The sequence below is a fragment of the Ranitomeya imitator genome, chromosome 4 (assembly GCF_032444005.1).
Source record: "Ranitomeya imitator isolate aRanImi1 chromosome 4, aRanImi1.pri, whole genome shotgun sequence".
Lineage (NCBI taxonomy): Eukaryota > Metazoa > Chordata > Amphibia > Anura > Dendrobatidae > Ranitomeya > Ranitomeya imitator.
This window is the reverse complement of record NC_091285.1, coordinates 582,301,912-582,324,864: the sequence shown is the minus strand read 5'-3', so window position 1 is coordinate 582,324,864 and position 22,953 is coordinate 582,301,912. Positions and strand designations below refer to the sequence as shown.

Here is a 22,953-nt window from a genome sequence, read left to right as displayed (position 1 = left end):
TCTTGCGTTTCAGGAGGAATGGCGGGTCATATTACCTCCCTCTGCCAACATTGACCTAATCTATTAATCTATCCAGCGCATAGGTAATAATTTATCTAAAAAGGAATATTCCTTATACAGACCTGAGCCCGATGCATTACCTGTAACAGGACCACCCATTGACCATATCAATAATACCAGAACGGCTGTTGGGCCCCTATAGCGTCAGGGCCCGAGTGTTGCTTCTGCTTTGTTCTATAGGCAACCGTTTCTCACTAGCTCACTCTGATACATATATCTTGCTTTACAACATACAGATTTCATTTTTGTTTTTTCCTGGTAATGAAAGATCTACAGGCTTGTGCATTACACCAGCACATTGTATATTATGCATAATACATTGCAATTAAACATAGGAATGGCCGTTGTGCTGCAGAACAATAAGGCACTTTGGAAATGGAAGAGGGAGAAGAAACAAAGAAATACAATTCAGTATTGTTTAATGTCCGAGCCAGCATGCTTCTCGCTGGTTCGATGCCTCACTGCAGTTATTATAACCTCAAACTAAAGATTATTCCAATACTTTATTTTTCTTTTGCCAAATGATACCTAGTAATGAAGCAAAACAGGACACGTTCTCCAAAATTGCATCTAAATAATTAAAATACAATTCTCCGTGTAATGTAAAATAAGAGATTTTTTTTATTTTTAGTTCTTTTTCTCCTTGAAACAAGTTACAATCATTGCACATAAATCGTATCGCTCTACCCAGAAGAAACACAAAGGTTTATTTTTGACAATGATAAAATAAATCCATGGTTTTCCATGTAATAAATATATTATGTTAATATATTAGACATCTTTAATATAATACGGATGTAGATTTCCTTCATTTGCATGTTCTACTATATCTGGGATCAATAAATCTGACCACAGAGCCATGGATGTAAGTAAACGGGTACAGTCTTCCTATAGTTATCGTCTGACAGGTAACAGACATCATCACTTATTTCCTGTAAGAAGACAGTAAAGGAATTTTAAGAAGATTTTGCCACCAGATTTTACAATACAAATAGCAAAAATTATCTAATGGACCTCTTTGACCTGATATAGCTGGTGTACTGACCTGATTGACAGCTGCAGCTTGTACTGAGCAGTGTGAAAGCAGCAGCAGGGAGGAGGGTCACTGAGGAGCTGTCAATTTGGCATGGCCGGTGAAGTTTAAAGGGACCCTGTCAGCACAGATTGACTATTCAAACCAAGTTCAGGCACTCAGTGCACCCTTGGTGTGGCAAAACATTTTAGTGCACCTTCCCACCGACTTCTTTTACCACCATCTCCACCCCTCTTTTTTGATTGACAGCTCTGGCTGTATAGAGCCAGAGAAAGGCAGAGGTAGAGGGAAAACAAGCAGTTGGGTAGGTGCACCTAAATGTTTGGCCATCCCATACAGACTGAGCTTGTGTACTTAGTTTGAACAGTCGTTCTGTGCTGACAAAGTCCCTTTTAAACTTTCTGAAGGGATTATACAGACAATCCGACTGATTTTCACAGTAAATACACCAGCTTAATCAGGTTTAAGATTCATTATTGTATGGAATTTGTATAATAACATCTGGTGACAAATCGGTTTAAAGGGTATTCCTATATTGGACATTTATGGAATATCTACATCATATGCCATAAACATCCCATATATGTGGACTTCACCTATTTGGCTTCCAAAACTTGCTCAGCAAGCGTGCTCAGCTTTCCTTGGAACTCCAACAGAAGAGAAAGGAGAGTTGTATTGGCATGGCCACTTCTCCATTCCCAGCAGCGCGAGACGTTGTGCCCTTCCCAAGATAGGCGCAGGTCTTAGAGGTGGAAGTGTCACATTGATCATACAGGATATGCCATAAACACCCATAATAGGACACCCCTTTAACTTTGGTGTTGGTCCTTCCAGCAGTCTTCATTCATTTCAGTCCACAACATCTCCGACTGCTGCTTTACCAAACGTTTCAATGTTATTTTCCGAGTTGTTCATATGTTGAATGTAAGCACATGTATGTATGTAATAATACATTGATACAGAAGATCCATTTTTGGGCCCGTGGGAGATAAGCAGTCATCGCAGACATCTGGTTCCAGCTTACTCCATTGTTCTCATTGAAAACGCATATTAACTGAACCGAGTATGCATGGGATGGTGAAATAGTGAGAGGAACCCATTGGCCTAGTGCAAGGGCACCTTATGGCATGCCAGAAGATAGCAAAGGATACGTGTAAGGAAGTCTGACTAGTGAAGCCTAAGAAACTGCTACCTACATTTGGTAGACCTCCACCAATTTTTCTAATGCTTTGATGGCACAGTTATCATCTGGCATCTTTCCATTCAACGTCTCTGCAGTAGGTTTTCTAAGGCAGCGAGAGTTCATAGAAATATTTGAATATGGATTTTCATAGATAAGAAAAATATAATTCACATCTAGTCCTTCATCCTGACAATATGCCAGGAAATCATGTAGCAATGACCCCTTTGTATAGTTTAGACCTGTATTGTCCATGGAGTGCAAGGGATAAACATGGTGCCAGGGTAAAGGTAGTGCAATCCTTGGGACTCAATGGCACATCAATGCATAGGACGTTGACTGACTCTTCAACTGAGTGGAGTGTTTAGTTTCTTGTTCTTTTTTATAAAGCATACAACGTCCATCGTGTCGGGATCAGATCAGATAGCGTATCAAAAGCACCTTAATTGTTTTTTATATTTTTTTGTTCCTTCGGCTTCCAGTACAGAGCCCACGAATAAACAGCAATAAGCAGCAGAGAAATCAACATGGCGGAGCCCCAGACTCCCAAAGTGCCAGACGGTGATGGCATAAAGCTATGGCCCAGGAGCCATTTCTTCCTTAGATTCATATCCATAATCAACGCTTCCATCTGAAAATACGTTCCCATGATGCCAAATACGTGAAAGAGCTGGTGACTGTGACCTGGGAATGAAGAACAGAGGGTTTTAGAAAGAGCGTTGAGGGTTAATTGAAAGTCTGATCTCATGATGTGTTACTGCACGAACATCGTATAGCTATGGACAGCCAAGAATTTTCTTTGAAGGTGTTCATCAGGAAAATAAAATTAATGTGATAAATACTCTCATACGAAGACTCTGGACTTCTGATACCACAGCTGTACCAAAACCTGAACCTAACCCAAACTGAAAACAATGGGGACCTGAACTTTGGAGCTGGAAAATTCTCTCTCTCGACTTCTGGGAGAAGTTCGTGTTCAGAGTTTAACACCGGGTACGGACCCTCGAACTTTTAAGTTCGTTATCGCTCATCTCTATTGATGACTAATGGTCTGCAAATAAAAAAAAAAAGGCGTATTTGGTGCAGACAAAAACTCCCCCAGTCAAGTGAATGATTCAGGAAAAAAACAAGAAGACAGCACCCTAATGGCATCTGTGAGCTGTATGTTTGTTTTTTACACTTTCCAACACGTGGAATAAGTGAACGTCATATATCGGGTGTTCGTGTATGAAGCAGGCTCAAGAGCTGAACCCGATTCACACAGAGCATGTGCCAGCTGTGCTTTGTAATTGGCACCTGCATCTAACAGCAGCGACCAGAGCTAGCGCTGATCGCTGCTGTTTAACCATTTAGATGCTGCTGTCAATTCCTGACAACAGCATTTAAATAACTGTTACATGTGCACATTACTATGGCAGCAAGGAAACTTTCGAAGGCCCCAATCGCCACCATCTAGGTAATCCTACGATATGAGAAAGGTTTAAAAAAAAAAAAAAAATAGTGAAACAAACTAAGTTTCTCTTTTACAGAAGTTCTGTAGTTTTGTTTTTAAGACCAGTAAAATATAAAAAGATGATATAAGTTTGGCATCTGCATAACCAGACTGAACTTAAGAAACATGTTAGCAGGTCATTGAGCTCCGCAAACTTTTCATAATTTCATTCAACTTTGAGATTTTTTTTTCTACTTTTCAACATATTTTTGACAAAGTCTGCAAAATACAACTCGTCCTCAAAACAACAAGCCTCATACGGCTATGTTCACGTTATGTTCCTTGGAACGAGAAAAGGGAAAAATGAAGGCATGAAATTGAAAAATACATGCTTTTTCTTGGCAGAGCATGCATGTCCATGGTGTAATCAAGAAAAATAGCTAAGGACTGAATAAGCCAACAAGTATGTAACTTGCATGGCCAACTTTCCATTATGGGTTGCTGTAAGTAGACCCAGGAGGGACCTAACCTCACATAACGTTGCCATTTCACAGACAAAGAAAGAACAATCCTATAACGTCAGGACGATCCCAAGCTTGTAGGAGAGTCCATGATATGGAGAGTCCATGATACGATCACCAATAGCAGAGTGGGCCTGTTCACACAAGTTAATGACTTACCCACATAATCAAATCGTCCTGGGGCAAGCCTCTCCGGGAGATGTGTAGCAAACAGAAAACCGGTGAGCCAGGCGAGGATGGAGTGCCAGATGTGCATGGTGAGCGCGGCATTGTGAGTGCAGTCCTGACCCGAGCACAAGAATAACTGCATGCAAACAGATAAGAGACATTAGTGAACATAAACAAAAGACTGTTTTCAAAAGGATGTGCAAGAAACTCATAGACTGTGTGCACAATTATTGGGCAAGCGAGTATTTTGACCATATCATCATTTCTATACAGACATTCCAACTTCACGTACTGCTATGGGCTGGTATTAAAGGTTAACGAGTTGGACCTTTTTGGGTTGAAGATAGACTCAAAATCAACTCCCAAAATTGCCAATCTTTCGGAGAACCTTTTTTCAGACAGTGGTACAGGGAAAAGTCTGCATCTTTTAAGAAAACCACTATTTTTATGCCAGACTATGCTCCATCACAGCATCAAAGTCTCCACTGCTTGGTTACCAGTGAAGGCCTTGAAGATGAATGAATAATGACATGGCCCCTTCCTCACCTGACTTAAACCCTGTTGAGAACTTTGTTGACCATTTTACAATGGAGTTTTATGGTGAAGGAAAATGGTCACCGCTCTGAGTAGTGTCTGGAAAACTGTGATTGGTGCTGCCCAAAAAGTTCATCATCAACGTAGTGAAAAGAAGGACGGCTATATCGGTCACTGATATATAGATTTTAAATGTCAGAAACCTATTTTGTACAAATCTATAATATAACGCTGGGAGCGTCACTCTGTCCGAAGCCTTTATAGACTGCGCAGGCGCAAGCGCCGGCGCAGTCTGGCCCCCACAGAGTGACGCTCCCAGGAGATCGCGGTATGCGTAAGCACTGAACGCATACCGCGATCTCCACCGGAGAGGCAGGGACCGTGGACGCGCCAGGAGGGAGGGTAAGTATACTCACCTGTCCTCCGTTCCAGCGCTGCGTGCGGCTCCGTCTCCCGGCTCCTCTGCTGTGACAGAGTCCAGTCACAGGCAGAGGAGCCGGAGTGTGTGTTCAAGAAAATGGCGCCGGAAAGCGCGGACTGCACAGGCACCGATTCCTGCTGCCGGAATCGGCGCCTGCGCAGTCCGCGCTTTCCGGCGCCATTTTCTTGAAGACACACTCCGGCTCCACTGCAGGTGTGTCTTCAAGAAAATGGCGCCGGAGAGCGCGGACTGCGCAGGCGCCGATTCCTGCTGCCGGAATCGGCGCCTGCGCAGTCCGCGCTTTCCGGCGCCATTTTCTTGAAGACACACCTGCAGTGGAGCCGGACGATAGGTGAGTATGGTATTTTTTTTTTTATATGGCAGCAGCATAGGGGGGCATATAATACAATAGTGGCGCAGGATGGGAGCAGAACATGACAGAACGGGCGCAGGATGGCAGCAGCACATGACAGAACGGGCGCAGGATGGCAGCAGCGCATGACAACGGGCGCAGGATGGCAGCAGCACATGACAGAACGGGCGCAGGATGGCAGCAGCACATGACAGAACGGGCGCAGGATGGCAGCAGCACATGACAGAACGGGAGCAGGATGGCAGCAGCACATGACAGAACGGGCGCAGGATGGCAGCAGCGCATGACATAACGGGCGCAGGATGGGAGCAGCACATGACAGAACGGGCGCAGGATGGCAGCAGCACATGACAGAACGGGCGCAGGATGGCAGCAGCACATGACAGAACGGGCGCAGGATGGCAGCAGCGCATGACAGAACGGGGGCGCAGGATGGGAGCAGCACATGACAGAACGGGCGCAGGATGGCAGCAGCACATGACAGAACGGGCGCAGGATGGCAGCAGCGCATGACATAACGGGCGCAGGATGGGAGCAGCACATGACAGAACGGGCGCAGGATGGCAGCAGCGCATGACAACGGGCGCAGGATGGCAGCAGCACATGACAGAACGGGCGCAGGATGGCAGCAGCACATGACAGAACGGGCGCAGGATGGCAGCAGCACATGACAGAACGGGAGCAGGATGGCAGCAGCACATGACAGAACGGGCGCAGGATGGCAGCAGCGCATGACATAACGGGCGCAGGATGGGAGCAGCACATGACAGAACGGGCGCAGGATGGCAGCAGCGCATGACAGAACGGGGGCAGGATGGCAGCAGCGCATGACAGAACGGGCGCAGGATGGCAGCAGCGCATGACAGAACGGGCGCAGGATGGCAGCAGCCCATGACAGAACGGGCGCAGGATGGCAGCAGCACATGACAGAACGGGCGCAGGATGGCAGCAGCACATGACAGAACGGGCGCAGGATGGCAGCAGCGCATGACATAACGGGCGCAGGATGGCAGCAGGATGGGAGCAGCACATGACAGAACGGGCGCAGGATGGCAGCAGCACATGATGGAGACCATATACCAATATAAATGCTCGCCACCCGGGCGTAGAACGGGTTCAATAGCTAGTTAGTTCAATAGCTATAATTGTCTAAAGGGTACTTCCGTCTGTTTGTCTGTAACGGAAATCCCGGGTCGCTGATTGGCCCCTCCCTACTTCCGTCCAGTCAGAGCCCCCTCCATAATCCCCTCCAGTCAGCGCCCACATAGCGTTTTAGGACTGCGTTACACCACCGCATAACGCGGTGTAACGCAGTCCGTTAATGCTGCCATTAACCGTGTAAGTGTGCCCATGCAGCATCAATAGTAAAAACATATAATGTTAAAAATAATAATAAGAAAAAAACATTATATTCTCACCTGATTCCTGTCCTGGCCGCACCTTCTACTGTATGAGCAGTCACGTGGGGCCGCTCATTTACAGTAATGAATATGCGGCTCCACCCCTATGGGAGGTGGAGCCGCATATTCATGACTGTAATTGGCGGCCCCACGTGACCGCTCATACAGTAGAAGATGCGGCCAGGACAGGAAGCAGCGCCAGCCAGTGAGGGAGCCGGGTGAGTATTTTAAGAACAGCGGGCGGGCGCACAGGGGGTGGGGACATGGATATTTATTTTAAACACGAGAAACAAAAAAAAAAGGAATATTCATATCTTCTCTACAGCAAACGCTGCTGCAGAGAAGATATCAATGGCGGCTTCAGCACCAGTGGGGGGGACAGCGCTTACTGTAGCGCTGTCTCCTGCACGGCACACGGACTGCACACGGACAACATCCGTGTGCGGTACGTGTTTTACACGGACCCATTGACTTTAATGGGTCCGTGTAATCCGTGCGCTCCCACAAACACTGACATGTCTACGTGTTTGGCACACGGAGACACGGTCCGCAAAAAATCAATGACATCTGAACAGATGCATTGATTTCAAGGTGTCTACGTGTGTCAGTGGCTCCGGTACATGAGGAAACTGTCACCTCACGTACCGAAGCCACTGACGTGTGAAACCGGCCTTATGCTCTCTGGTATCAGGGAGCTCTGCACCACCAGCCATTCTGTCAATGTTAGGTGAGGCAGACGGCATGACGAGGGGCAGGATCACATAAACCTTTGATAATGGGGCTGGATAAAAAAAAAAACTGCATTCAACGATTAAGACGAAGTTCCTACTAGGCGTTTTTTCAGCTTTTTTTAAATACAAATTTTCAGCTGTGATTTACAGTATTAGAAATCTCATGCATACCCATTGATTTTTTTATCATCAGTATTTTGTGCTTTGCGTGGTTTTTTTTGGACAATAGAGATAGCATGTCACTTCTTTCAGCATTTTTCACCCATTGACTTGAATAGGTGGTGAAAAAATGCGCCAAAAAACGCAGGTATCAGGTTTTGCTGTGTTTTTTTTTTTGTGCCACATCATGATTCTATGGAATAGGACTTTTTCTTTCAACACTAAACTTTCTCAGCATGCACAAGAGTCAAAACCGCTACAAAAAAAACAGCAAAAACGCAACAACAACAAAAAAAAAAAATCGTGAAAAAAAAAAAATGAAAACATGCTTTTTTTTCTGCAGCGTCTTTCCTGCCAAGAAATCAGGTTTAGCTGCAGAAAAAAAAAGCACTGAAAAAAACGCCTAGTGTGAACTTACCCCATAGTAATACAGTGTGTATTTATATGTCACTTGCTTTTTTTGTGAATATTTGCTACCTATGAAATGACAGAAATATCATAACTTCCCCTCCCAATCCGCTCCTATGATCCAAGTCTCACCCGATAATATAATGGAATGCTGTCAAACAGGTACGGGTATGCAAAGGCCGTTACCCGCAGCACCTTGCTGAGCCGCGGACGCGCCTCCTCTGGAAACCTGCAGACAGAATTATTGGACAGTTAACCTGGTGCCATACATGAAATATGTGCAAAGCTACACCCCCATCATCACACAGAATGATCGGATACACGGCTGATTTTCATATTAGTGAGGAAAAGAATTAAATTTGCTAATAATTTCATTTTTAGGATTGACCCCAATTACTGGACATGCACCACAATGTGAGATTTATCACCGTAAAGCCCACCTGTCAATGAGATATAATGGAGACTATTTGTCTAGATGACGGTCAGATGTAGTAGATGGATTGGTCCCCATTATCCTTGGACCTTGTTTGTCTGCTTTTGTAAACTCTATAAATACCATGGTTTTTTTTTGGATTATAGGAGGCACCACAATGTTTATATAGTAGAAAACAGGAAAAACTTATTTTCTACTAATTAAAACTTTACTGGTGGTATAAAAACAGGGGATAATAACACTCATTATATAATGCACTGGGGTAGAATAGGGAGGAAACAGATCTCTGGTTATTGTATCTCTGCAGCGTGTATTATACACATATAGGGTTTGTGCGGACATTCAGCATTCACAGACAAAAAAAATCTGCACGTGTAGGCAGGAAAAAAGCAGCCTAAAATACATGTGTTTTTTGATGCGTTTTTCCCATTCAGTAGCATGGAGGAAATCTGCAGCAAAGGCGCTGAACAAATTGACATTGCTGCAGATTTATATCTGCTGCAAATCTGCAAGGAAAAAATAAGTAACATGTGCATAAGGGTTCAGGAATCTTATTCACGTTGCTGGTACGAAATTCTTCAGGCCGTGCCAAAATTGTGCAGAAAAACCACGACAAAAACGCAATGTGTGCACACGCCCATATAGTACAGCACGCATATTTACACTTCCTGCAGCGCACACCTATACACAGCATTGCTGCATGCACCGGACTCGCACACTTAGCTCTGACAGTATATATAGAGAGGGACAGATCTACATATATACTGTATACACACACAGTGCTCAGCATACATAAATGAGTACACCCCCTTTGAAAAGTAAAATCTTATTCAATATCTCACTACACGCAAGAACAATTTCCAAATATTTGACAAGACTGCGCTTCATAGAACATTGTTTAACACATATCATGAGGATAAGGTTAATATAACTTTCTTTTCAAAATGATCAGTTTTACTCAAATTAGTTGATGCAAAAAATGAACACACCCCACATAAAAAATGATTACATCTAGTATTTTGTATGACCTCCATGATGTTTAAGGACAGCACCAAGTCTTCTAGGCATGGAATGAACAAGCTGGCAACATATTTGCATCGCTCCAGGGTCCTGGTCGTTGCAGTAATATTCTCCTCTAGGGGAAAGTGATGTTACGTTTGGAGGCAATAAAGGAGATCTCTTTACCAGGTATCACAAACATGCAACACAATTCATACTCCAGTCCGCCGAGGGAGCTATGCTCCTATTTATTAGGGCACTATGCTCCTATTTATTAGGGCACTCTTGACAATTAGGTAAAACTGGTGGTCTGGATAGGAAGTTAGGCAGAAGCTGGCTGGGCTTCACCCAGTGAGCTGCTATCTGAGCTCTGCTCAGGGAGTTGGTCCCTGACAGAGGTGGGATCCTGTCAGAGGCCTAGACAGAAGGCCATGGAGCTGCGACTGCCCCACGTGCAGCAGCTCCCAAGAAAGAGACACGAACAGCGAACTGTATTGTAGAGGGTGAGAAACAAAGTCGTAGCAAAAGGAGAGCAAACCAGAAGGAGTTCTGCCCTGCACAGGCTGCCTCCTTCTGAGGTACAGGATCCGGTAGCCGGAACACCGAGGGAGCAACAGTCCTTTATGCCTTGCTCCAGAGACTGGCAGGACAGCTAATTTCAAGTTACTGATCCACCCTATACCCAGGAGGCACGGTGGCAACTTGTGGGGGCCAGAGTGTGCTAGAGTCCCTGTAAAAAGCCTCAGGCCATCAGTCATACGGGTTTGTCCCTATCCATCTGGGGGACAGAGAGAAAGACATAACATCTAGAACATCTACAACATTTGTAAGGACCTTATGAGAGGCTCAGCAGTAAGGTACTACAACACCCAGGCGCTAGAGGAAGGCTACTGATTTCCACATGGATAAGGGGACTCTGGATTTGCCTCCAAACCAGCCGTACTCTGCCTGCCCTGTGATCTGGTGCTCTGGACTGTGGATGCTGAAGCCTTCAGTAAAGGTAAAGAGACTGCAACCTTGTGTCCTCGTTCTTCACTGAGCCTCACACCATCCACCATCTACACACTGGGAAGCCCTGGAGATATACTTCACCTGTGGGAAGGTGTACCATCTAGCTGCCATAACATCACCTCAACGGACCCCTAAGCAGCGTCGGTCACCCTGACCGAATACCACAGGTGGCGTCACGAACATTATCCCTTTAAAGACCTTTCCCCTTTTACAACGGACCTTCCGAGGGCCACGGACTGGATCAGCCACCGTGACATCCCCTTTGAGAACCGAAGAACCCGGTACCAAGTACCCCCTAGCCCTTGGGGGCGATCCATATTGCTACATCTATCTTTTTTTCCACTCTTCAAGAACGAACTCTTTTAGAGACTGGATCCTGGATGGAGAGTGATGCTCAACCAGTCTCTCCAGAATTCACCATAGATGTTCGGTTGGGTTCAGATCAGGAGACACTTGGCCGCTGAATCACGTTCACCCTGTTTTTCTTCAGATATGCAACAGACATGTGTTTTGGATCATTGTCATGTTGCATAAGTGTCCGTCTACCATTACGTTTTTGGGTTGCAAAATAACAAATCTTGCTTATAATTAATGGCCCACATTTGTGGGAGTGTTCTGTAGGGGATTTGGATGTTTCGCCCCCAGCAGTTCGCCCCTGGGTGCATTTCACTTCCACACATTTTGCCCCCAGTAGTTCGCCCCTGGGTACATTTCGCCCCCGAACATTTCGTCCCTAGCATTTGGCCCCCAGGATGTTTCGGCCCGCACATTTCACCCCCGCACATTTTGCCCCCAGCAGTTCACCCCCAGCAGTTCGCCCTTGGCTATATTTCGCCCCCACACATTTCGTCCCAAGCATTTGGCCCCCAGGATGTTTCGCCCCCGGCAGTTCGCCCCTGGATGTTTGTACATTTCACCCCCGAACATTTCATCCCCAGCATTTGGCCCCCAGGATGTTTCACCCCCGCACATCCAAACACAAAATTCTGGGGGCAAAACAGGGTACAAACATCCGGGGGTGAACTGCTGGGGGCGAACTGCTGGGGGCAAAACATTGATGACAGATGGGAATTCATGAACCACAAGGGTACAAACATCCTGGGGCGAACTGCCGGGGGCGAAACATTGATGACGGACGGGAATTCATAAACCACAAGGGTACAAATATCCAAGGGCAAACTGCTGGAGGTGAAACATTGATGATGGATGGGAATTCATAAACCACAAGGGTACAAATATCTGGGGGCAAACTGCTGGAGGTGAAACATTGATGACGGAGGGGAATTCATGAACCACAAGGGTACAAATATCCGGGGGCGAACTACCAGGGGTGAAACATTGATCACAGACAGGAATTCATAAACCACAAGGGTACAAACATCCTGGGGCGAACTGCCGGGGGCGAAACATTGATGACGGACGGGAATTCATAAACCACAAGGGTACAAATATCCGGGTGCGAACTGCTGGAGGCGAAACATTGATGACGGAGGGGAATTCATGAACCACAAGGGTACAAACATCCGGGGGTGAACTGCCGGGGGCGAAACATCTGGGGGAGAACTGCCGGGGACGAAATTGGCGAACTGCTGGGGGTGAAATGCGTGGGGGTAAAATGTGCGGGGGCAAAATGTGCGGGGGCAAAACATCCTGGGGGGCCAAATGTACCCAGGGGCGAACTGCTGGAGGTGAACTGCTGGGGGCAAAATGTGCAGGGGTGAAATGTGCGGGGCCAAAACATCCTGGGGGCCAAATGCTGGGGACGAAACATCCTATAACCGTTTTGTAGTATGGTATCCCATGGAAAGTACGGATTCTGAAAGCAAACTAAACGTTTTCTGACAAATCTGCTGGAGTGTACTCATTTATGCTGATCACTGTGCATACACACACATACAGGTCTGCTACATGTGCACACAGCTCTGCTGTACATATACATGCAGTTCTGCAGCATGAACACACAGCTCTGCCGCATACATACACAGCTTGGTTGTACATACGCACACAGATATGCTGCACATATGCATACAGCTTTCCCTTACATATGAATACAGTTCTACCGTACATATGAATACAGCTTTGCCAAAAACACACATAACTTTGCTTCACATAGAGCTCTGCTATACACACACACACAAAGGGTTCTATTATATATACACACACGGCTCTATTACAAACACACAAAGCTCTCCAACATATACAAACTGCTCTGCTACATATACACACACACAGCTCTGCTACATACACACAGGTGTATGTGATGGTCCTAGCAGCTTTTTCTCCTCCATGTATCAATCAAATGGAAGTGTTGAGAAAGAGGTGAGAGCAGTACTGTCAGTGATTGAGAAGGACACAGTCTCAGAGATTTCCTCGATCAGAGAAAGCTGTCTCTGGACTATAAGGGTATGTGCACACGTTGCGGATTTTGCTGCGGATTCGCAGCAGTTTTCCCTGAGTTTACAGTACCATGTAAACCTATGGAAAACAAAATCCACAGTGCACATGCTGCATAAAAAAAAGCGCGGAAACGTAGCATTGTTTATTCCTCAGCATGTCAATTCTTTGTGCGGATTCCGCAGCGGTTTACACCTGCTCCATAATAGGAATCCGCAGGTGTAAAGCCGCAGGTGGAATCCACACAAAAATCACGGTAAATCCGCAGTAATTCTGCAGCAAATCTGCAGTGCGGTTTACCTGCGGATTTACCAAAATCAGTCCGGAAAGATCCGCAGAGTAATCCGCAGCTTGTACATATACCCTAAGACGTGCGCACTTTTTATTTAAAAATTTCTTGCAAAAAAGTGTGTCTTAGGCCAGTCTCACATGTCCAGATAATTCCGGTACCGGAGTTGTCCGTGTGCTCACGTGGCACATCAGTGTGGCACACGTGCGGCAGCCGTGTGCAGCCTGTGTGCCACCTGAGGACTACACGGACCGTGCAGGAGAGACAGCGCTGTCCCCAGCGTGTGGTGCTGAAGGCGGCATTCATCCCTTCTCCCCTGCAGCGTTCGCTGGAGAGAAGGGATGAAAGATCAAGTTTTTTTTTGTTTAAAATAAAGCTTGGGAGGTGGAGCCGCATATTCATTACTGTAATGAGTGGTACCACGTGAAAGCTCACACAGGACAAGCTGCCGGCGCTGAGAGGAGGCATCGTGGGAGCTGGCTGAGTATTTCTCTGCTAGCAGGCGGGGGGTGAGGAGAGGTGGGAGGCAGGAGATGACCCCAAACTTTATTTTAAACAAAAAAAACTTGATCTTTCATGCCTTCCCTCCAGCGAGCGCTGCTTTCAGCCGAGCAGGACAGAAGGGATGAATGGCGGCTTCAGCACCACACACAGGGGACAGCACTTACTGTAGCGCTGTCTCTTCTGCACGGTCCGTGTGGTCCTCAGGCGGCACATGGATGGCACACGGACAGCATCCATGTGCGGTACGTGTTTACATGGACCCATTGACTTTAATGGGTCCGTGTGATCTGTGTGCTCCCACGAACACTGACATGTCTCCGTGTTTTGCAAACGAACACACGGTCCGTGAAAACACGCTGACATGTGCAGAGACACATTTATTTTAATGTGTCTACGTGAGTCAGTGTCTCCGGTACATGAGGAAACTGTCACCACACGTAGCGGAGCCACTGACGTGTGAAACCGGCCTTATAGTCTAAAAAATACAAAACGTAAATATTGTTTGTATTAGGGCGAAGTAGAATATATGTTTTAAAGCTTTGGGCCTAAACTGTAGATGGGTGTGTCAGTGGCTTCAGATTTAGGCTGCCGTCACACTATCAGTATTTGGTCAGTATTTTACATCAGTATTTGTAAGCCAAAACCAGGAGTGGAACAATTAGAGGAAAAGTATAATAGAAACATATGCACCACTTCTGCATTTATCACCCACTCCTGGATTTGGCTTACAAATACTGAGGTAAAATACTGACCAAATACTGCTAGTGTGACGGCAGCCTTATTCAGTAAATATTGGATTAATGATATCTGCTTTGGAAAAGATATCTTTATATGGAAACCAGAAATCCATGTAAATATGACAGGTGCCCTATAATGGACAATATGAAGTGTGGGAGTGCTGGACTCGTCATCAGCTGGAAACACTGCACCTCGATAGATTTGCCCCAGATTTGTATCCTCAGACATTACACATAGATGGTCAGGATGTGGAGATAACACTGCAAGTCCCATATTTACCTTTCTATCAGGTGCAGGTTATAATGCAGAAAAGGAAAACCCAGCCTGTTGGTGATAGGTGAATAGTAAGTGTCCAAGGCCTCGCACTGGTTCAGGGACTGGACATGGTAAATGACAGCAAATAACACACACCCAATGGTAAACGGTCAGGTGTCAGAGCTTATCGTAACCATCCACAGGTTTACCTTCTTTTTTTTTCTCAATTTGTCAGAAGCCCTGAGTGATGTGAGACAGGCTTGTTGCTAGGACATACTGCCTGACAACTGCGAGTCGCTAGGCATTAGCCATTCTATCCACAGTCGGTTTGTCACAGACTATGAAGCTGCTCAGGTAAAAGCTGGTACGGAGCTGTAATAAAGAGTAACTTGCACCCTGGCACTGCCGACCTCAGACTACGTCATAAATTATGTTAGCAGTGTGGTCAGATATAGGAAAATATGGACCTTCGGAAAACATTGGGTTTACTAATCCAGTCTCATTAGTAGACAGTCTAAACTTAACTAGACAGTCTAAGGGTACGTTCACACAGGACTTTTTTGCTGCGTATTTTTGCTGCATTTTTTTATGTTAATTTTCAGCTGCTTTTTACAGTACCAGCAAAGCCTACGAGATTTCTGAAATCTCATGCACACACATTGTGTTTTTGTTTGATCAGTATTTTGTGCTTTGCTGCGTTTTTTTGACATAGAGCATGTCACTTCTTTCAGCGTTTTTGCTGCGTTTTTTCACCCATTGACTTGAATGGGTGTTGAAAAAAATGCAGCAAAAACGCAGGTATCATTATTTGCTGCGTTTTTGTTGCTGAAAATCCAAGGACATTAGCCTGGAAAAAGAGAAAAAAAAACGCACCAAATACGCACCTAAATTAGCATAAAAAAAGGCAGCAAAAACATGCAGCAAAAATACGCAGCAAAAAAGTCCTGTATGAACTTACCCTTACCCTCACACCACCATATTTTCCATCCAATGTTATTCTATGGAGTCGCGCACATATCAGGTTTTTTTTTCATTGGACTGATCCGGTCCAAGGAGAAAAAAAATAAATAAATCACAGCTTGTCCAAGTTTGAGCCATCTACCAGATCGCACTGGGTCATGCGAGTCAATGAGTATGCGGAAATCATCGGACTGCATTAGGATGACATCTGAGTACAGTCTGATTTCTGCGCACTGACAGAATGGAGAAGATGGAGAAATTTTGTTCTCCACCTACGCCTCACATTGTGATCTGAATGGCTCATCTGAGAGAATCGGATCACAGTATGCGGACAATCTGATCAGAGTTTGATCATAGTGTCATTTTCATCATAGGGCAAATTCTCTTGTATGAGAAAGTCTACGTCCGTCTTACCCCGGCCTTAAGAATGGGCCAAATATAATTGGTGCGTGGTGTCATATTTTATTGGTGTCATATTTTAAGCCATGACTCTTCCCACCCAGCCATGTCCCTAAGTCATACCATACAGACCTAAAACAATTAATAAATGTGTTTTTTTACGTTTTTCTAGCGTTTTGTTCTCTTAAATTGTGTGTTTTGGTTGCTTCCTGAAGTGCTTGCTTTGTTAACATTTTATACTCCATCGTTTTTGGTTAACATCTTTATATTAGTGCTTTTCTGACATTTTTTTTTGCTTTACCTTCTATCGTAGCATCTTCCTAGAAAAAAGCCTTAAGGCTGGACATGATCACTTTTTTTCAATGCTTGGCGCTTTTGAAAGTTTGAATCATTTAAAAAAAAAACACTCAAAAGCCTGATGAACAGCAAGTTGTTTTAACCATAAAAATTATTATTAAAATTGTCTTCAGAATTTTTTTGATTGCCTCATCTGGTGGTATATCAGAGGAGACCCACTGATAAAACACCAGGAAAAAAAAAACATGATGTGAACATGCCCTTTGACTCCACAAAACAGGGAAGGGGCATTGCACAAATCTGCAGGAAACCACCATTCATTCAGCAGTTAATGAATGACCCGCATAGCCGTATATGCTATGCAACATGAGCTGCATATACCACAAGCTACACTGTAGAATTAGTACCAAACGTGGGGCTGAATATATGAAATATACTAGTTTGCATTTGACAGTATATGATAGAGGCGCTCTGTGGTGCATGAAGGCTTTACAGTCATTATAAGGTGGTCCCCATCCTGTCCAGAGTGGACTTTACAGTAGGTTCAGCATATATACTTTATCCTTGGTGTAGACATACCTGGAATAGCAGGACATTCCAGTGCTGATGACAGTGTTGAGAACAGCCCAAGATACAAACCAAAGGTGGAAGGTGCTGTTCACCCATCGATCTGGGAAGATATATGCAGAGTAGGCAATGGCTGACCCTGAAATTAGAAACAAAAACATAGCTCACAAGGAGAACTGAACTTAGAGCCCTGAAGCATTAAACCAGCAAAGAAATTGACAACAGGTGATGGAATGGAAATACTGGTTTTAACAAGTTAAAGTGCCCATACACCTCATTTTGGCCATCTCCAGGACAAAGGAAGACCCCGTTGTCTCTTAGACACCTTTGATATCAGGTGTACATCCAGGAAAATAAGATGGATTGGACACTGAAATTAAACAAGACCAATCTTTCTTTTCCCCCGTCTTCAGAAAGAGTCAGAAGACCCCCATACACATGGATCGGTTGACCCCTCTGGCTAAAAACAGACGGTTCAGATGACTTTTCTCCATTGTGCATTGGGTCCTAACAGCAAATTAAGACTTAAGTGGCCAGATGAAGACATAAAATCATGCTAAAGCAAACCTGGCTCACAGAAAAAGAAATTTTGCCCACAATCACCAAAAAGAGCACAGATTTTTGCAGAAACTTCAATTGTAGACAAGGTAGTAACATATTAAGAGACAATTAATGCAACTTGAGCACATCTACACAGACCAAGATACTGTAGAACTGAAGTCACCCCTCACAATACTGTGAAGCACTCCCCTGCTGTAAGCACGCCCCACCACTTTGATTGACAGCTCGCTCTGCACAGATGCGCTGCAGAGCTGGCCATCAATTAAAGTGGTGGGACATGCATACAGTCGTCGCTCACCGTGGTGACTGAAGCTGCTCCGGCACACCTCTGTGACTGAAAGTTGGCAGCTCCTGGAACTTTTCAGTAATGTTCATGGTAAAGGTGGTAACTGAAGTGCATATTAAAGCCACTTCTTATATAAAATATGAAATATGTGAACTAGTTTCGTACCAAGGCTGTACAAGCTCAATGCTCCATAGTCCAGGAAAAAGCAAATGTGCCGAGCTTGGGTGGACATGACACTGAATGTATGAGCACACGTGGACATCAGTGGGTAGATGCAACAGGACAGGAGGTAGACACACAATGGCCACAAAAATGGATCATGGAAGAAACCAGGAGAGAGAAAAAGTGCCAGCGTTCGCCATAGGAAGTACCTGTCGGGACAAAAACACTCTTCTTAGCCTTCTGTAAGCCAGGGATCAATGACAGCTATATAGTACGCAGTATGCTTTGGGTAAACCTGTGGTCTATGGTATTATTGTGATGCATCTACTAATTTTAGGGTCTTTATTAATCATTTTAATATATAATCTGCCTGCCTACAAACAAAGCATAAAAGCCTACTCATACCAACATTGGAACACCTTGGCAGTCTATTCTTTACTTTAGATGTATGTGGCTACCTGCAAGGATTGTGGCTGCTAAAATCAGAAAATTAGAAAAGAGACTTCAAGAAGCAAGAATGCCCAAAGCTAGGTAAGTATATGGTTAAATTGAGATGTAAAAAGGATTCAATTAAGGAATGTTAATCAAAGCAAACAGGACAAGAAATAAGGTCATTTCCAAAATGGCTTCAGAGGTTGCAATCAGATCTGGGCCCTGGAGAGTGTTGTGTACCAAATTGTCCATTTGCCCAATATGAAGAGACCATTACTACAAATGACACAAAGGTTTCTGGGCCCCAAAACTTTGTTTGTTTTTTTCCTTGGGGCCCATTAGTTTAAAGTTATGCCTCTGTACACCTCCAGTGCAAGCATTAGTACTGAGACAATCTTAAAAGGGAACCTATCAGCAGCTCTAGTGTCACCAACCTAGTTAAATTGCTGAGTGGGGTCATACAGTTCCAGCACACGTTACTGGTTGAAAATGGATTTTCAAACTAAAATTTGAATCTTTATGTGGATAATGGGGGCCGATACTCAGCAAATGCACCAGTTACTCCCCCAACTGTCACTGATGTCTGTTTAGCACTACTTAGCGTGATGGTGCTGAACATATGTCAATCAAGACTACATCATGGCACTAGGAGGAGGATCAGTGCACTGGCTGGGAATATTATGGATGATAGGTGTACTAGCTGGGAGTCAGCCCACCCTTTGTGCACTTGTAGCCTCAGTTACACAAGCATGCAACTTTTTTTTTGTTCAAGTTTGATTTAAAAAGTCCCTGCACAATAGATTACAGAGTCTATTTCCTTTTTCTGGTGAGGCCAAGTACCAGTATGTTTGCATGAGGCTGGCCATTCCCAGATGTGATGACCTTACCCAACCACCTGGTCTCCTGACCCGTGGTAACTGCCTCATATATGCCTATGAAGCAGTTAGCTCAGGTCAGGAAACCAGGCCGTCGTGCCAGGTCTTCTGATCTGAGCACCGTCTGTGTTTTACAAATGTGTGAAGCCCTCCTTACTGATTGTAAACCTTGCAGACCATAAGCCAAAAGTGGCCCTAGGTTGGCTTTTCAGATCCCATTTAAAAAAATAAAAATCACCCTATATTATAGGATTTAGGACACATTGATATTCGAAAAACTTAAAGGGGTTTTCTCACAAACAAAGTATGGTACATTTTAATGAATAGATCTTTCAATATAAATAAGTTCCACAGTTTGTTGTGTTAAAACAAATGTACCTGTGCTGAGATAATGTTGGAAAATGGTCTGATCATACCACAGGTCCTGAGCAGGGGAGGAAGAAAAAGAGTATAAGAGACATTACAGCACGGGATCACAGCTGATTCTTTTTGTGAGGTAAAACATTTCACTGCCTGTTTTTAATCAATGTTTTACCTCAAAGAAAGAATCATCTGTGATCCCGTGGTGTAATGTCTGTATCCTCTTTTGCATCGTCCCCTGCCCAGAAGATGTAATATGATCAGAATGTGTTCATGGATGGTCCGACACGACCATTACAAAGTACATAGCAGGGAAACAATTATAAGATAATCTCATGACAGGAACTTTTTTTAAAAACACATCCAATTGTGAAAATTATTATTATTCCAAGATCTATTGATTCAAATGTTAATTAAAATTAATTTTTGTTAGTGGTAAAACGTCTTTAAGGTGCATTTTCACTGAAAGATAATTGCGAATGAGCATTCTTTAACATGCTTGTTTCACAATTATTATTTAGTGTTAGCAGGCTGCCGATCACCCGACGAACAAGCAAAACACTTGTTCATTGGGTGAAATGATCTTTTGTTCACCACAAAAGGTCATTGTTCTGGGTGATGCACCGTCATATGTAGACAGGACTTGCGCTGCCGAGAACTATGGCAGCCTATGCGCACTGAGCCATCCATTACAGACTGCAAAGTGCGCATCCTCTACATTGGTCTGCCTGGCTATTGGTCCATGTAAACTGACCCTTAATCCTCAAATCAAAAACATTTCCAGATTTTAGTAGCTTCGGCCACAATATTATTGGTAGAAATGTTATCTCATTTATGTCCTCATTGATCTATGGATAACAATCTCCAATACTAATCATTAGACATCACTTACAAAGAGAAAAGAAGAATTGTCAGTACAGAAAGTGATCTCCAGTGTTGGATTGGGCAGATATAAATATCCAAAAAGAGCAGAACTGAGCATAGAAGAAAGGTGAAGGATCTGAAAAAGAGTGATGGAGGATAGTTAGGGGCATTCAGGAAAGTTTAAGAAGTTATAATGGTTTGAAGAATATTATGGTATTAACTAAAAATAAATGTTCTGTAATTGTGGATGAAATGTACAAACTTACCAAGTAGGTATAAAATGTGTCCAAATATTTAGGGTCTCATTGGTCATTTGAAAGAGACTTAGGACACAAGCAGTGGCGGAACTTGGAGGGGAACGATATCCACAAATAATACCGTCTTCATGAAATACCTACGGTCAAAACATAGAATAGGTTTTGCAATTGTCACATAAAAGGTACATGTTCTACTGTGCCAATTTTACCAGAACTCACCTTGGGCACCTGGTGGACATTTAGCAGTCTGGGTAACTTCCAGGTCAGCATGGCGGGAGCTCTGTAATGATTCTTTTCTTGTCTTTGGTGTTTTTTCAGTTCTTCTAGTGCTCTGGTAATACAGTAATGACAAAAATGTTATAGACCTCTCTCCTTACTGTACTCCAGTAGCCTCCTGGCTGCTACTCCCTTTATCACGCGCAACACTATATACCTTATGTGTTTGCTCAGTTATCAAAGTTAGAGTCTTGTGACCCTGGAATAGAATAAACTGACAGCTACGGCTGAATGGCGGCAAAATTGAGATGATCAGTATTTTCACCCTACAAGGATGTGTAGGTTTAGCAGCGAAGATTTGTGTGAAGTGCAGCCAGGAGACATCCTGACATTGTGCACTCAGATATGAATCATGTTTATTCTTCTGTACATTAGATGCTGCAAGACGCAACCGCCCAGGGCACGCCAGGGGGCACTTACTACACAAAGCTTTTACAAGAACTAGAATATAAATTCGTACTCCGTTGCCAAGAAGCAAAAGGGTTTTTTTTTTCCCCCTTTTAAGTGGGTTTAATAAATAGTTTTCCTTAGAAAATGAACACACGCTTACAGCTTCTTACCTTGCATACCACCCTAATGCTTCAGTAATCTCTCTAGGCACTCAGTGCCAGGCGCCTGCTGACTTTATGAATGGAGCTGCTCAGCGCTCTTGAAGGTTTTATTGCTACAGATCTAGGTGTTCCTTCATCCCCCGTCACATTAATGTGTGTCTAGGAGGCATTGTTTGTAATTCAAAGTCATGTCCTTAGAGGATGTAAATCAGGAGGAACATTTCATGGGTTAATAAGTAACTGACTGAGAGGGGATGGGCTAGTTAAAGTGTAATCTGGAGAGCAGATCCCAAACTAGACCCACATGTACCAGCACATACCTGCTGTATTCTTGGCTTCCTGGCAGCCTCTGCCCCCCAATAACCTAAGATTTCACCATGCAGAATGAAGGAGTAGGCCTTTGCAATATTCATGGGAACAATAATGCAATGAAAACAGCAAGTAGCAGATAACAGCAAACCCGCAAAGTGTGTACACCCAGATCCTCTCAAAGACTATATACAGTTCTTCATTGTCAGGTTGTACAGTGTCTTAGCACATACTCACTCAGGGCGCACCAGGAGGACATTGTCTTTTTCATCTTCTGAGTCTGCAATTTACTATTACTCACTCCCTTTGTCAGGAGTTCTGTCAGTGTCTTTGCCTTTTCCCTCCTCTTCTGGCATTCTCACTCCTCCTCAAATGCTTTGGATTCTGTTTGTTGCCCCAAACACTTAGGACTTGTCTGACTGGTTTGTGGGGAGACAGCTACCAAACCTGCCTCAGTGCCTACGGTGACATCAGGGACATGTGACAAAGTGTCACTCCGAGCAGAGCGAAGTAATGAGTTAATTCTATATACTAAAAGAAAGTGAAGATTTCTGCACAGACTTATCTTTCTGTGAAAGAAGAGGGGAAAGTCATCATCCAAACTGATCTAGAGGGGCTCTGTGTCCTGATGTTAGTCTTCTATAGGAGAACCCTGCACTAAGTGAGAAAAAAGGATTGGGACCCCTACATATTACACCTATGGGAGCTTAAATGACCCTTAACCCATTAATATGTGAGTCGGTCACTTTGCAGT

General features: G+C 44.2%; 1 protein-coding gene across 4 annotated transcripts; it reads right to left on the bottom strand.

Moving 5' to 3' along the window:
* Positions 1-338: 338 nt before the first annotated feature.
* On the bottom strand, positions 339-22,580 carry PAQR5 (progestin and adipoQ receptor family member 5). 4 transcript variants are annotated; one of them, XM_069766432.1, is made up of 9 exons: positions 22,437-22,580; positions 21,283-21,394; positions 21,073-21,200; positions 18,279-18,484; positions 17,279-17,405; positions 15,068-15,112; positions 8,553-8,649; positions 4,386-4,530; positions 339-2,957 (listed from the first exon to the last, which is right to left on the bottom strand). In XM_069766432.1, exons 2-9 carry the CDS (start codon positions 21,331-21,333, stop codon positions 2,716-2,718), a joined length of 1,041 nt encoding a protein of 346 aa, XP_069622533.1. In that variant the 5' UTR covers positions 21,334-21,394; positions 22,437-22,580; the 3' UTR covers positions 339-2,715. The 4 variants fall into 4 exon arrangements, with proteins under 4 accessions (XP_069622533.1, XP_069622535.1, XP_069622534.1 ...); XM_069766434.1 differs by lacking the exon at positions 22,437-22,580 and adding an exon at positions 22,211-22,229; XM_069766433.1 differs by lacking the exon at positions 22,437-22,580 and adding an exon at positions 21,497-21,781.
* Between the last annotated feature and the right edge of the window lie 373 nt (positions 22,581-22,953).